The sequence below is a fragment of the Trichechus manatus genome, unplaced genomic scaffold (genome assembly GCF_000243295.1).
Source record: "Trichechus manatus latirostris isolate Lorelei unplaced genomic scaffold, TriManLat1.0 scaffold00021, whole genome shotgun sequence".
Lineage (NCBI taxonomy): Eukaryota > Metazoa > Chordata > Mammalia > Sirenia > Trichechidae > Trichechus > Trichechus manatus.
This window is the reverse complement of record NW_004443957.1, coordinates 10,871,845-10,885,474: the sequence shown is the minus strand read 5'-3', so window position 1 is coordinate 10,885,474 and position 13,630 is coordinate 10,871,845. Positions and strand designations below refer to the sequence as shown.

At 39.1% G+C, this 13,630-nt stretch overlaps 1 protein-coding gene across 6 annotated transcripts in view; it reads right to left on the bottom strand.

The window, feature by feature from the left end:
- Positions 1–13,630, bottom strand: part of RABGAP1L (RAB GTPase activating protein 1 like) — a 775,464-nt gene that overhangs the window by 609,764 nt on the left and 152,070 nt on the right. For all 6 annotated transcript variants that reach the window (XM_023728046.1, XM_023728049.1, XM_004372833.3 and 3 more), the window contains one exon: positions 10,556–10,697. In XM_023728046.1, the coding sequence (XP_023583814.1) occupies positions 10,556–10,697 (142 nt within the window). The remainder of the gene's footprint in view (positions 1–10,555; positions 10,698–13,630) is intronic.

The window sequence follows — 13,630 nt, the reverse complement described above, 5'->3', positions numbered from 1 at the left end:
TTGTTGATTTTGTGTTTGCTGAGCCTTTATATTTTTCTAGTTTTTTATTTTGACTTGTAGGATTGTTAGTTTCCTTTGTGGTTACCTTAATATTTATCCCTATTTTTCTAAGTTTATACCAGTCTTTTTATTCTTTATACCGCCTTGACTTCCTCTCCATGAGAAAAATCTATGTCTACATTTTTTAAGTCCCTCTTTTTTGTTTAGTTTTGTCATCTTTTACATATTGACATCTGTTTCCCTATTTTCAGTGTTTTAGCTGTGATTTACTTTTGTGTCTTCCCTATTTGGGCTGATATCTGGTTGCTCTGTCCTGTGTTCTAGTCTTGGGTTGCTATCTGATGTTACTGATTTTCTAACCGGAGGACTCCCTTTAGTATTTCTTGCAATTTTGGTTTGGTTTTTGTAAATTCCCTGAACTTATGTTTATCTGGAAATGCCCTAATTTTGGCATCGTATTTGAAAGACTATTTTGCTGCATATATAATTCTTGGCTGGCAGTTTTTTTTTTTTCTTCAAGGCTTTAGACATGTCATCCCATTGCCTTCTTGCCTGCATGGTTTCTGTTGAGTAGTCCAAGCTTATTCTTTTTGACTCTCCTTTGTAGATGACTTTTCATTTATCCGTAGCCGCTCGTAAAATTCTCTATCTTTGGTTTTGGCAAGTTTGATTATAATATGTCTTGGACTTTCTTTTGGGATCTACCCTATGTGGAGTTCAATGAGCATCTTGGATAGATATCTTGTCATCTTTCACAATATCAGGGAAGTTTTCTGCCAACAAATCGTTAACAATTCTCTCTGTATTCTCTGTTATTCCCCCTGTTCTGGTACTCCAATCACCCGTAGGTTATTCCTCTTGATAGAGTGCCACACAATTCTTAGGGTTTCTTCATTTTTTAAATCCTTTTATCTGATTTTTCCTCAAATAAGTTGGTGTCAAGTGCTTTATCTTCAATCTCACTCATTCTGATTTCCATTGCCTCAATTCTGCTCCTATGACTTTCTATTGAGTTGTCTAATGCTGAAATTTTATTGTTAATCTTCTGGATTTCTGATTACTGTCTCTCTATGGATTCTTGCAGCCTATTAAATTTGTCATTATGCTCTCCTCTAATCTTTTTAATTTTCTCTGTTGTGTGTTCTGCGTTTTGATTACTTTTCTTCCTAATTTCTTAAAGATTTCTGTATATTAATCTTTTGTATTCTGCCTCCGGTAATTCCAAGAAATTTTCATCCTTTTTAAAATTTCTAGGTTCTTTATTTTGGAAGCTTGCTGAAGCCATCATGGATCACCTCTTTATGTGATTTGATATTGCCTGTTGTCTCCGAGCCATCAATAATTTATTATATTTATTTATTTTATGTTTGCTTACTGTGTCCTAGCTTCTTGTTTTCTTTTGATATGCCCGAATAGGTTGCTCGTATGAGCTAGTTTGATTACTGGCACCTTTGCAGCTCTAATGTCCTGCCACCAGGTGGTTAGATCTGTTATTAGGTATGTGAGCTCAGGAGTCCACCCATTCCTCCTGCATGGATTCAGCTCAGGTGGCCAGGTAGACAGCCACCAAGTGTGTGGTGTAGGCTCTTACTTACAGTGCTTGACAGGCATGAGTGATTGGTAAGGCATAGACAGCTGGCTGCAGCAGGGGGACACACTCTGAGCAAGGCAAGGGGCTGACGGCTGCCCCCGAGTGTCCAGGAGGAAGGCGTGTCCCTGTTCCCTAGAGCGCGTAGGTAGGTTTTGCAGCCGGACTATGAGCACCTCATGCTGTTGGCTGTAGGACTGGGGGGCACCTCTTATTCACAGGCCACTTTCGCGGGTGGCTAGGTTGTGTGGGTGGAGCCACCAGTCCTCAGGACCCTGATGTGGGTAGGTGAAGACCCTGCTTAATGGGCACAGCAGTGTCCAATGTCAAGAACCTGCCACTTCACAGCTGAAACAGTTCAAGTTAGAGTTCCAGTATATACCCTTTGTACTGCAGTAATGAGGGCCTCTGCTGTTGAAATGGGCCCACATAAGTCTATGCAGGGGGAAAGGCACTCAAAGTCCATGGATCCCTTATGCCTGTGCCTAGGCAAAAGAGCTGTGCCTACCCTGGGGAGCTGGTACTTTATTTTTTCCTGTTTGTTAATTTGTTCACTCTCCAAGGCAGGGAGAATGGCTCCAGGTGTGTGACGGATCCTACTTCCGGCCCAGAGGACTCGGCAACTGCTGAAGCAGATCTGGGACCCAGTGCAGAGCAGGGAGCATGGAGGTAAATGGGAGAGAGGTTTTTCCCTAAGGAGAGTGTTTTTGATCTGCGTGGTAGGCCGTACACAAGTGTTTCTCTTTCGCCCACGAGGGCTGCTTCTCACTGGTTCTGGGTGGCCGTGTAGGCTCTCAGTGGCTGGGTCTCTCCTAGTGCGGAAAACGCACCTCCCGAGCATGGCTACTTGCCTGCCTCACCACTCACCCCTGAGCTGATCAGGTCTGAAGGGCTCAGGCTCTCACTAGGTAAGGTCTGGCAACTCCTCGCTGCTTCCAAACCATCTGTCCCTCCCCCTGCCACTCAGTTCGGTTCCTCAACTCTGTTCAGGGATCCCAGATTGCCATACATAATCGAAACACTTGTTTTTTCGGATCTTTGTTGTAAGAGGGTCCACCGGAAGGGTCTGATTACTCCGCCATCTTGGCCATGCCTCTTGGATCTGTCTCTTGATCTATCTTCAAGTAAACTGTTTATTTTTTCTGACATCTTAAATCTGCTGTTGAGCCCCTCTAATAAGTTTTTCATTTCAGTTATTGCACTTTTCAACTCCAGAATTTTTACTTTGTTCTTTTTTTTATAGTTTCTCTTTAGTGATATTCTCTATTTAATGAGTTATTGTTGCCATAATTTCCTTTAATTCATTAAACATGATTTTATTTAGTCCTTTGAATATTTATAATACCCACTTTGATGTCTTTGTCAGATAGGTACAACATCAGGGTCCCATCATATACAACTTCTTCTGTTGGCTGTTTTTTTTTCCTTCTTGAATATGGGCACACTTTACTATTTCTTTACATACTTCATAATTTTTTGTTGTTGAAAACTGTGCAGTGTATTAGATATTATCTTAGTTACCTAGTGCTGCTATAACAGAAATATCACAGGTGGATGGCTTTAACAAAGAGAAATTTATTCTGTCACAATTTAGAAGGCTAAAAGTCTGAATTCAGGGCACCAGCTCCAGGCAAAGGCTTTCTCTCTCTGTTGGCTATGGGTGAAGGTCCTTGCCATCAGTCTTCCCCTGGTTTAGGAGCTTCTCAGTGCAAGGACCTCAGGTCCAAAGGACACACTCCTCTCCTGATTCTTCTTTCTTGGTGGTATGAGGTCCCTTCTCCTCTCTGCTCACTTCTCCCTTTTATATCTCAAAAGAGATTGACTCAAGATACAACCTGTAGATTGTGTCCTGCCTCACTAACATAACTGCTTCTAATCCTGCCTCATTAACATCATAGACGTTAGGATTTACAATACATAGGAAATTACATCTGATCACAAAATGAAGGACAACCACACAATACTGGGAATCAAAGCCTAGCCAAGTTGACCGACATTTGGGGAGGACACAGGTCAATCCATAACAATATGTAGCAACACTGGATTCTGATTTCTCCCTTCGGTGAAGGTTGTTGTTATTACTGTTTGTTTGCCTGCTTGCTTGTTAGTGACTTACCTGCATGAATTCTGTGAAGTCTGTCTCCCATATAATGTACAGTTACTGATATGTCTGCTAAGCTATTATTTAATCCTGGCTTCTTAGGAGTTGCCTGTGTCAATATAGTTTAGTGGGCAGCCAATGACTAATGACAGGTTGTACTCAAATACGCTGAGCTTATAAGACCTCTAGTCTTTGCTAATGGATCTATGTGTGACTTAGGGAACACATTAAAGTTCAGGCCATTTACAAGTCACCACTGGCTTTTACTTTCTACAGGGCCCTCTCATGCCTGCACTATACATAACCAAGCCCTCACATTCAGCATTGAGGTGTAGATAGCTGTGGCTCTCTCTGGTCTTTCCTGAGTATATGTACAGCCATGCACATATATGCAGACTTCTAAACCACCAGCAATATGTAGAATCTTACCAAGGTCCACTATAGCTTTCTCATTCTCCAGATATCCTTGTTAAAATTCTGGCTAGTCTGCCAGTCTGTGGCTTGCCCTTACCAGGATTACAATCTCATACTACCTGCAACACTGGCCTTCACCATTCTTTTGTCACTGAGATCACTACTGTTCCCAACAACACCCAGAGACATGGGGCTTTTCCACACTCTGCTCCAAATCCAATGATCTTCCTCTGGCAGAGACAGCAATGCTACCAGTTTTCTCAGCTTACCCTACCCTAGTAGAACTTCTATGGCAATAAGCCAGTAGGAAGGGGGAGCAGAATCGGAGCAGCCTCGGGACCTAAAACATCACAGACTTCCACTGTTCTCACCCAAGATTCAGTAAATTTTCTTGAATAAATGCTTCTCAATTTGTTGAAGGATTTTGGTTGCTTTCCAGAGTCCTAAAATGGTTGTTTTTAACAATTTTGAAAAGCAGATTTGCTAAGCTCCTCGCTCAGCCACTCTGTGTTAAATGCATTTTAAAGGTAATTTGCCTGAGTAACCTACTTAAAAATGTCATAGAAAATATTTTGAAACATTTCTAAGTATAGAAGCTGCCACAAAGCTAAAATTACTATTCTCTCTTGACTGTCAACATGTCTTTGTTGGAGAGCTTACTCAAGCGGACTTAAGTGGAAAAAACCATCTAAGCAGAGGAAATAGCATTTGCAAAGATACAGAGGCATGTCAGGGAACTGTATGGTTAAGTGTTAGATGGGTAAACTCCTCTCTATCTTTAGTTCTCCCTCTCTATCTACAAAAACAAGCTCAAATCTCCTACACCCTAAAAATGCCCTCTCTTGGCTAGACATAATCCAGTATTTTTAGTCCAATATCTCTCCTCTTCTTCTCATCAAATTTCTTCAAAGAACAGTTATAACCTTGGTCTCCCCTTCCTCACCTTTAATCAATTCTCAATCCACTACAATGAGGCTTCTTTACTAACTTCATTAAAATCATCCTCACAGAGGTTCAGTGACTTCCCAGAAATACCAAATCCAATGAACAGTTTTGGTCCTTATTGTATTGAATCTCCCTGTTCCATCTGACAAAACTGTAGATCACTCCGTCCTTGAGAATCTCCACTCCTTAGTCTATTACCATGCTGTCTTGGTTCTCTTTATTTTGCTCTGATCATTTTTTTTGCCTCTCCTTTAGCTGCGCTTTCTCTTCTGTACCTGCTCCTTAAACACTAGTGATCTTTTAGTGATCTCCTGTACTCTATTTTTAAACTACCTTTCCAACATTTCCCCAGAGGTAATTTTCAAACCACTTACACTGCTTCACAATGCTGACTCTCAAATTTTTATCTCCAGCTATAAAAATTCTCTCAATTTGAGACTACTTCTAATAACTGCAAAATTCCACTTTAATGTTCACAGTGAGCTCAAACTCCACATTGTCTAAAACTGAATGAATCTTATTCACACCCACAAATCCAATCGGTTCCTCCTCCTGTGTTCCCTGTCTCATTGGTTAGAACCAATATCATCGAATCACCCAACCAGAAACCTGGATATAACCTTTGACTCTTTCCTCCCCCTTCTCTCCTGCTGTCCAACACATTCAACTAACTGATAAGCCTCATTGATTTTATCTCCAGAATATTCTCAACTCCATCTCTTTTGCCCCTCCTTCTTTGCATTTTAAGGTAGCCATTTTGACACGACTGTGTCAAAATAACTCTGTCAAAATAGCTATATCAAAAATGAATCTTAACCAATGTCACAAAACGTGTACTAATTGTTTAATGAGAAGCTACTTTGTTCTGTACACCTTCATCTAAAGTACAATAATAAAAATAAAAATAAATTTTCAAAAAAAGAAAACAAAACAAAAGAGAACCATTGGTGGGTTGTTAAGCAACTAGACAAACTGTCGCCGCGATCTGAATAAAAACAAAACAAAAAAAACATGAGTCTTAAGCCTTATTTAGCTCTCTGCTAAGACTGAAAAAAAGACAGACTTTTCCAATGCTATGTACACTATCTTCAGATCTGGGCAGTAGATGTTTCTGGGTAAGTTGCTGATTAAGAAGCAGCCAAACCTGTGGGATCATTTGGTTTGCCGTTTGTTTCTAAATGTATCACTTTTCTAGTAATGTTGCTTTCATTTGTAAATGGTTCTTCCATTAAATAGCACATCTGTGTAACTTTCAAATCTTATCACCCCTAAAGTAATCATCACTGGATCATAAAATACCTTTCCAATCCCTGAATGACACTGAGTAATTTGTCATACCAAACGCATGGCAAATAAACTAGAGGTATGCTTGTGTGTCTAAAAGACTTCTTTTAAAAAGTATATTTTGACTTCTAATAGATTCCTCGACAAGTTGTCCTTTAAAGAAGTATTTGTGGCTTTTGGCTGACATATTCTATACCTAAATTTCTTTGTTTATGCACTAGTTTATTTGCATGCTTGAAGTAACTCTTCCAAAATGCTTCCAAATATAAGCTCTATAGACACATCAAAACTCCGAGGCCCTAGACTCTCTGTTAGCCCAAAACTAAAACCATTCCAAAGGTCAACTCTTCAGACAAAGATTAGACTGGACCATGGGACATAAAATGATACTCGTGAAGAGTGTGCTTCTTAGCTCAAATAGATACACAAGACTAAATGGGCAGCTCCTGTCCAGAGGTGAGATGAGAAGGCAGAGAGGGTCAGGAGCTGGTTGAATGGACACGGGAAATCAGGGGGGGGGAAAGGAGAAGTGTGCTGTCACAGTATAGGGAGATCGATCAGGAACAGATAACAATGTATGTATAAATTTTTGTATAAGAGCCTAACTTGAATTGTAAACTTTCACTTAAAGTACAACAATAAAATAAAAAAATGAGCAAAGGAACTGTATGAACGTTTCTTCAAAGAAGACATACAGATAGCCAATAAGTACATAAAAAGATCCTCAGCATTATTAGTCACTAGAAAAATGCAAATCAAAACTACACTAAGATACCACTTCACACCCACTAGAATGGCTACTGAAAAAAAAAAAAAAAAGAAAATAACAAGGATTAGCAAGGATGTAGAGAAATTGGAACCCTCATACATTGACAATGGGAATGTAAAACAGTGCAGGCACTATTTTACACTGGAAAACAAGCTGATGGTTCCTCAAAAAGTTAAACATAGAACTACCATATGACCCAGCAATACCAATCCTAGGTATATACCCAAAAGAACTGAAAACAGGTATTCAAAGAAATACTTGTACATGAATGTTCATATCATCACTAATCACTATAGCCAAAAGGTAAGACCAACCCCAATGTCCACCGAGTGATGAATGGATAAACAAAATGTGGTATATTCATACAAGAGAGTATTATTCAGCCATAAAAAGGAATGAAATGCTGATAACATGCTACAACGTGGATGAACCTTGAAAACTATACCAAGTAATTAGCTAACTATGCTAAGTTATGGTAAGTGAAATAAGCCATATGCAAAGGGCCACATTTTGTATGATTCCATTTATATGAAATATCCAGAATAAATAAATCCATACAGACAGAAAGCAAGATTAATGATTGCCAGGGGCTGGGGAGGGGCGGGGAGAATGAGGCATGACAGCTTAGTGGGTATGCAGTTTTCTCTTGTGTGATGAAAATGTTTTTGAACCAGGTAGAGGTGATGGTTGCACAACATTGGGAATGTACTAAATGCCACTGAATCGTATACTTTAAAATGATTAATTTTATGTTAGGTGAATTTACCTCATTTTTTTTTTAAAGTGAGTTGTTGAGATGTTTTAGTCATTTGGCTAACTTAGCAGGATAGTGCGGCATTTACAATCGCAGGCTTGAGAGTGAGGCAGCCTTAATTCAGTCTCAGCTTTGTTACTTCCAGTTAAGTGACTTTGAGCAAGTCATTTATCCTCTCTGTTCCTTAGTTCCTTATCCCTAATACCAAATTAATAAGAGTACTCATAAGATTGCAAGAATTAAATGGGTCAACACATTGGAAACACTTAGAACGATGCCTAGCATATAGTAAGCATTCAATAAATACTAAAAAAAATGCCATCGAGTTGACTCTGACTCATGGTAACCCATGGTGTCAGAGTAGAACTGTGCTCCACAGGGTTTTCAATGGCTGATTTTTCAGAAGTAAATTGCAAGGTCTTTCTTTTGAGGCACCTCTGGGTAGACCTTAACCTTCAACTTTTCAGTTAGCAGCCAAATGCATTAACCATTTGCAACACGCAGGGATTCCCAATAAATACCAGCTACTGTTATTTTTATGGTAATCAAAACAAAAATGGTTTTATATAAAGACTGAGGATTCTAAGATGGCGTTTTTCAAATATGATATAAATTCAGAAATTTACTTTTAATAAACCCTAGACTATAAACAGATAATGAAGAAAAAACAAAAAAATAAAAACAGGTTGCCATCAAGTTGACTTTGGCTCATGTGCGTCAGAGTAGAACTGTGCTCCATAGAATTTTTTCTTTTTTTTGGCCAGGGCTTTCGCACATGGAGCTGCTGGGTAGGTTTGAATCACCAACCTTTTGGTAAGCAGCTGAACGCTTAACCGTTGCACCACCAGGTCTCCTTTTTTAAATAATATTATATTGAGTTTTTGGTGAAAGTTTACACAGCAAGTTAGGTTCCCATTTGACAATTTCCATACAAATTTTTCAGTGACATTAGTTACATTTATCACAGTGTGTCAACATTCTGTTCTGTTTGTTCCCTTTCCAGTACTCTAGTTTCTCTGCCCCCTTATCTTCTCATCTTTGCTTTTGAGAAATTGTTGACCTTTTGGTCTCATACTGATAGTTTTTAAGTAGAGAACCAACCTTATGGGTAATATCCTTTATTTTGTGTGTCACTGCTATTTCACTAAAAGGTGACCTCAGAAGATAGACTTGGTTCTATGTTTAAAAAATGTCTCAGGGTGACAGTTTCACAGGGTCTTCTGTGCTCTACTGTTCCAGATAGTCTAGCGTTTTTTTGTTTTTTTGTTAAAGAATTTGAGTTCTGCTCCATATTTTTCTCCCATTCTGTCCAGGACCAACTGTTGTGTCCCCGGTCAGAATGATCATTGGTGGCAGCCAAGCACCATCTAGTTCTTCTGGTCTCAAGGTAGATGAGTTTGTGGATCTTGTATACTTGTTTCTTCTCGTGCTTTTGGTTACCTTCTTACTGTTTTGCTCCTGGTGAGTCAAGACCCAGAGCTGTGTCTTAGATGGCTGCTCACAAGCTTTTAAGACCCCAGACACTGCTCACTCCACTAGGATGCAGATCATGATTTTTGTGGACTATGTTATGCCAACTGATTGAGTTGTCCCATGATACCATGGCCCTAAGTCTTCAAACCCTGAAAACCAAGGTTGGAAGGTGTTTGGTTATATCTGGGGAGTAACCTTATTTGTGTCTTCAGTGAATATATGTGCCTGCACCCACATATTTGTATTTACACATACCTATAAATACTTTTGGAGCCCTGGTGGTACAGGGGTTAAGCGTTCAGCTACTAACCAAAAGGTTGGCAGTTAGAATCCACCAGCTGCTCCTTGGAAACCCTATGGGGCAGTTCTACTCTGTCCTATAGGGTTGCTATGAGTTGGAATCGACCCGATGGCAACTTGTTTATAGATACCTCTATTTCTTCTCACCTATGTGCACATCTGTACCTATATATCCATAGAATTTTCGATGGCTGATTTTTCAGAAGTAGATCGCTAGGCCTTTGTTTCAAGTACGTATCAGTGGACTTGAACTTCCAACCTTTTGGTTAGCCACTGAGCATATTAACCATTTGCATCACCCAGGGGCTCTAAGCATTTAATGTAAGGGCTTAAAGTAAAGATCTTCTATTTAGCTCTAGTTTATTTTAAAAGAGTATTGAGCACATAGCCAAATGCTGTGTGATTCCTGTGAAGTTGGTTAACATCTCTCAGGAGTATTCATATAGTGAACAGAACACATATCACATCATTTCTAAAAAACTGAGTGGCAAGTAATACAGAAAGAACAAAAAGATAACTCAGAACTGAATAACGTCAAATGAAAGAAGGACATATCGCTGAAATTCTAAAAAGACTTGAGAGAATTTGAAATTTCTCATTAAACACTTCAAAAACACTTCAATGAAATAAAATAGGTGACAAAAAGAGCCAAGTTTCTTACTACATTCTAGCCACACTGGCCTTTTTTCAGCTCCTTGAATCCTGTCAAATTTAAATAGCTGTGTAAGTACCACTGGGAGCCATGTAACCAAGGAACTAAATTAACCAAATTCTCCTCTGAGTCTTATGGAATCAAATCTAGCTGAAGAGCGGAAGAAACTAGGAATAACCACAATCCATGCCTGTACAAGCCACACATACACCTTTGAGGATTATAAGCAAGGCAGCTATAAAAAGAGGGAGGACTGAATCAGTTCAATTTCTTACCCTCTTCTGGTTCATCTTCTTGAGGTGACATTGGACCCCCTCCACTAGTAGGAGTGAGTGGTTCCTCTTTCTCAGACTCTCGCTGTAGACTCACCACCTCATATATTGCATCACCAGTACTGGTATGGCCTTTTCCCTCAGACTGAGAAAGACATAAAATGTGTTTCAATATTAGCAATTTGAAGAAACACTGAAAGACAATATTTCGATAGTTCATTAAAAAGAGCTTAAATGAAGAACAGTATGTCATGTTTGATCTGCAGCATGTCTGAAGTTGAAAAAATAACTTTTAAAGTACATTGTTCTTCACATGATATTCTAAATTAAATGTATGGCTCCTCTAGTCTTATTTTAACCAGTGCAGTAAAACCTACTGACCCTTTTGGGAGAAAATTTCTTTTTATCAGAAAAACATGCGGCACCACAGGTTCTCAGGCAGACAGGTAAGCAAGTAATGCTAGATTCTTAGAAATGACTACCTCACACTAAGGTAAAGAGATATCAGCTATGGTTATCAACTAATTCATGGAAGGTGATAGTTTTTACCTTATAAATAGTGTATGCTCTAAATGGCCATTTTCTTCTATGAGGAATAATTAAGGCAATTGTCAGTTAACCACCATAATCCCCTAGCATGGCCTACATAACACTGGATAAACTGACCCTTGCCTCTGTCTCCAGGCTCATCTCACACCCAAAGTTTCCTACTACTTTCTAGCCACACTGGCCTTGTTTCAGCTCCTTGAATCCTTTAAACTCTTTCCCAACCAAGGCCTTGGGACATCCTTTTCTTTCTGCCAATACAGCTTCCCCCTTTACTCTTTGCTAACTCCCATTCATCTAGGAGACTCACCCCAAATGTCACTTCCAGAAAGAGGTCTTCCAGATTTTGTTTCTTATCATACCCTGTGCTTCTCCTTCATGGCACTTACCACAATTTGTAACTATATATTTATTTTTGGAATTATTTGTTTAATGGCTGTCCCACCCACAAGAGAGTAAGAACTATGAGGGCAAGGAGTGTGTTGATTTCAACACAAATACTACAGTACCTGACACATAGTAGGTACTCAATAAATATCTGTTGAATGAATGACTAGATGAATAGTAAAACATGGACTTTGGAGTCAAATGGACCTGGGTTTGAACTCAAATTTCACTACTAATCAGATATGTGATTTTGGACAAGTTACTCTGCTGAATCATTGTATCTGTATCAGTCAAACGTGACTAATACTGCCTTCAAATTGTTAAGAAGATTAAATATAATAATACTTATGACATTTGAAAGCTCTATAACAAATTTATTATTATTATTACAATGCTGACAGTACCAAAGGACACAAAATAAGGATAATATAGGGACTTTGCCACATTATCTCTAATTTCCACCTGTACTGTAATCCTTTTAAATTACAAAAACATAACTATTTAAATTATCTATTTTCAAGAATTAATTTTGAATCATAAGTTAAATTTCAGGTGCATCTTCAAATCATTTAACAAATAATAAAGTTAAAATTGTCCACTGCATTAAAAATAGAAAAAAAAACAAGAAGACAACCATGGAAGATAAGTTTAAACCAACCGAAGTTTTATTGCACTTCTACTATATTCAAGAAATGAAGACCCCAATCACTACAGCAACCACTAAAAGAACCGTATAAAGGGATATAGCAAAAATGAAACACTAAGAAAACTCAAATAACTCAAAAGGTGGCAAGAAAGAGGGATAAACAAATTATGGTACACACACACAATGGAATACTACGCAACAATAAAGAACAACGACGAACCTGCAAAACATTTCACAACATGGATGAATCTGGAGGACACTATGCAGAGTGAAACAAGTTAATCACAAAAGGACAAATATTACATGAGACCACTATTATCAAAACTCAAGGAAAGGTTTACACACAGAAAAAAACAATCTTTGATGGTTATGAGGGAGGGGAGGGGTGGGGAGGTGAAATCATTAACCAGATAGTAAGAAAATTAACTTTGGTGAAGGTAAAGACAACACACAGTAAAGGGGAAGGCAGCCCAACTTGACCAAAGCAAAGTCATAGAAGCTTCCTAGACACATCCAAACACCTTGAGGGACCAAGTTATGGGTGATGAGGGCTGGGGACCATGGTCTCGAGGGACATCTAGGTCAACTGGCATAACATAGTTCATAAAGAAAATGTTCTATATCCTACTTTGGTGAGACTAGACTTACTGGTCTGACAGAAAATGGAGGAAACCCCCGAGACTATGGCCCTGGAACTGAAGTCATTCCCGGAGACCACATTTCAGCCAAACGATAGACAGGCCCATAAATAAACAGTAACACCTGGGAGGACTATGCTCCTTAGAGCAATCAATTATACAAGATCTAAAGGACATTTGCCCAAAAGCAAAGATGAGAAGGCAGGAAGAGGCAGAAAATCTGGAACAAAGGAAACGGGGAACCCAGGGTGGAAATGGGGAGAGTGCTGACACGTTGTGGGGAATGTAACCAATGTCATGGAACACTTTATGTACAAACCATTGAATGAGAAACTAATTTGCTCTGTAAACTTTCACGTAAAGCAAAATTAAAAAAAAAAAAAAAAAGCTACCTGTGTGTGCAATGCAGCGACCCCATGTGTTTCAGAGAACTACTTCATAGGATTTTCTTGGCTATAATCTTTACCGAAGATTGCCAGGCCTTTCTTTCACAGAGTCTCTGGGTTAGGTTCGAACTACCAACCTTTAGGTGAGTAGTTAAGACACTGCCCACAGGTATGCATAAAGCATGTAATTTACAATTTCATTTAAAAAACTGATTAAAACATTCTTTTACAAAGTAGTTTAAGAGCTATTTTTTCCCAAAGGAAGGAAAATTATAGTGATATTTATAAAATTAGCTCTTTTCAAGACCAGATTTACTGGCCTAAAGGTGACCGGAGAAACCCCGAGAGTATGGCCCCCAGACACCCTTTTAGCTCAGTGGTGAAGTTACCTCCGAGGTTCACCGTTCAGCCTGGGAGTGGACAGCCCCGTAAAACCAAATGAGACTAACGAGGTACAGGAGTCCAGTGACAAGGG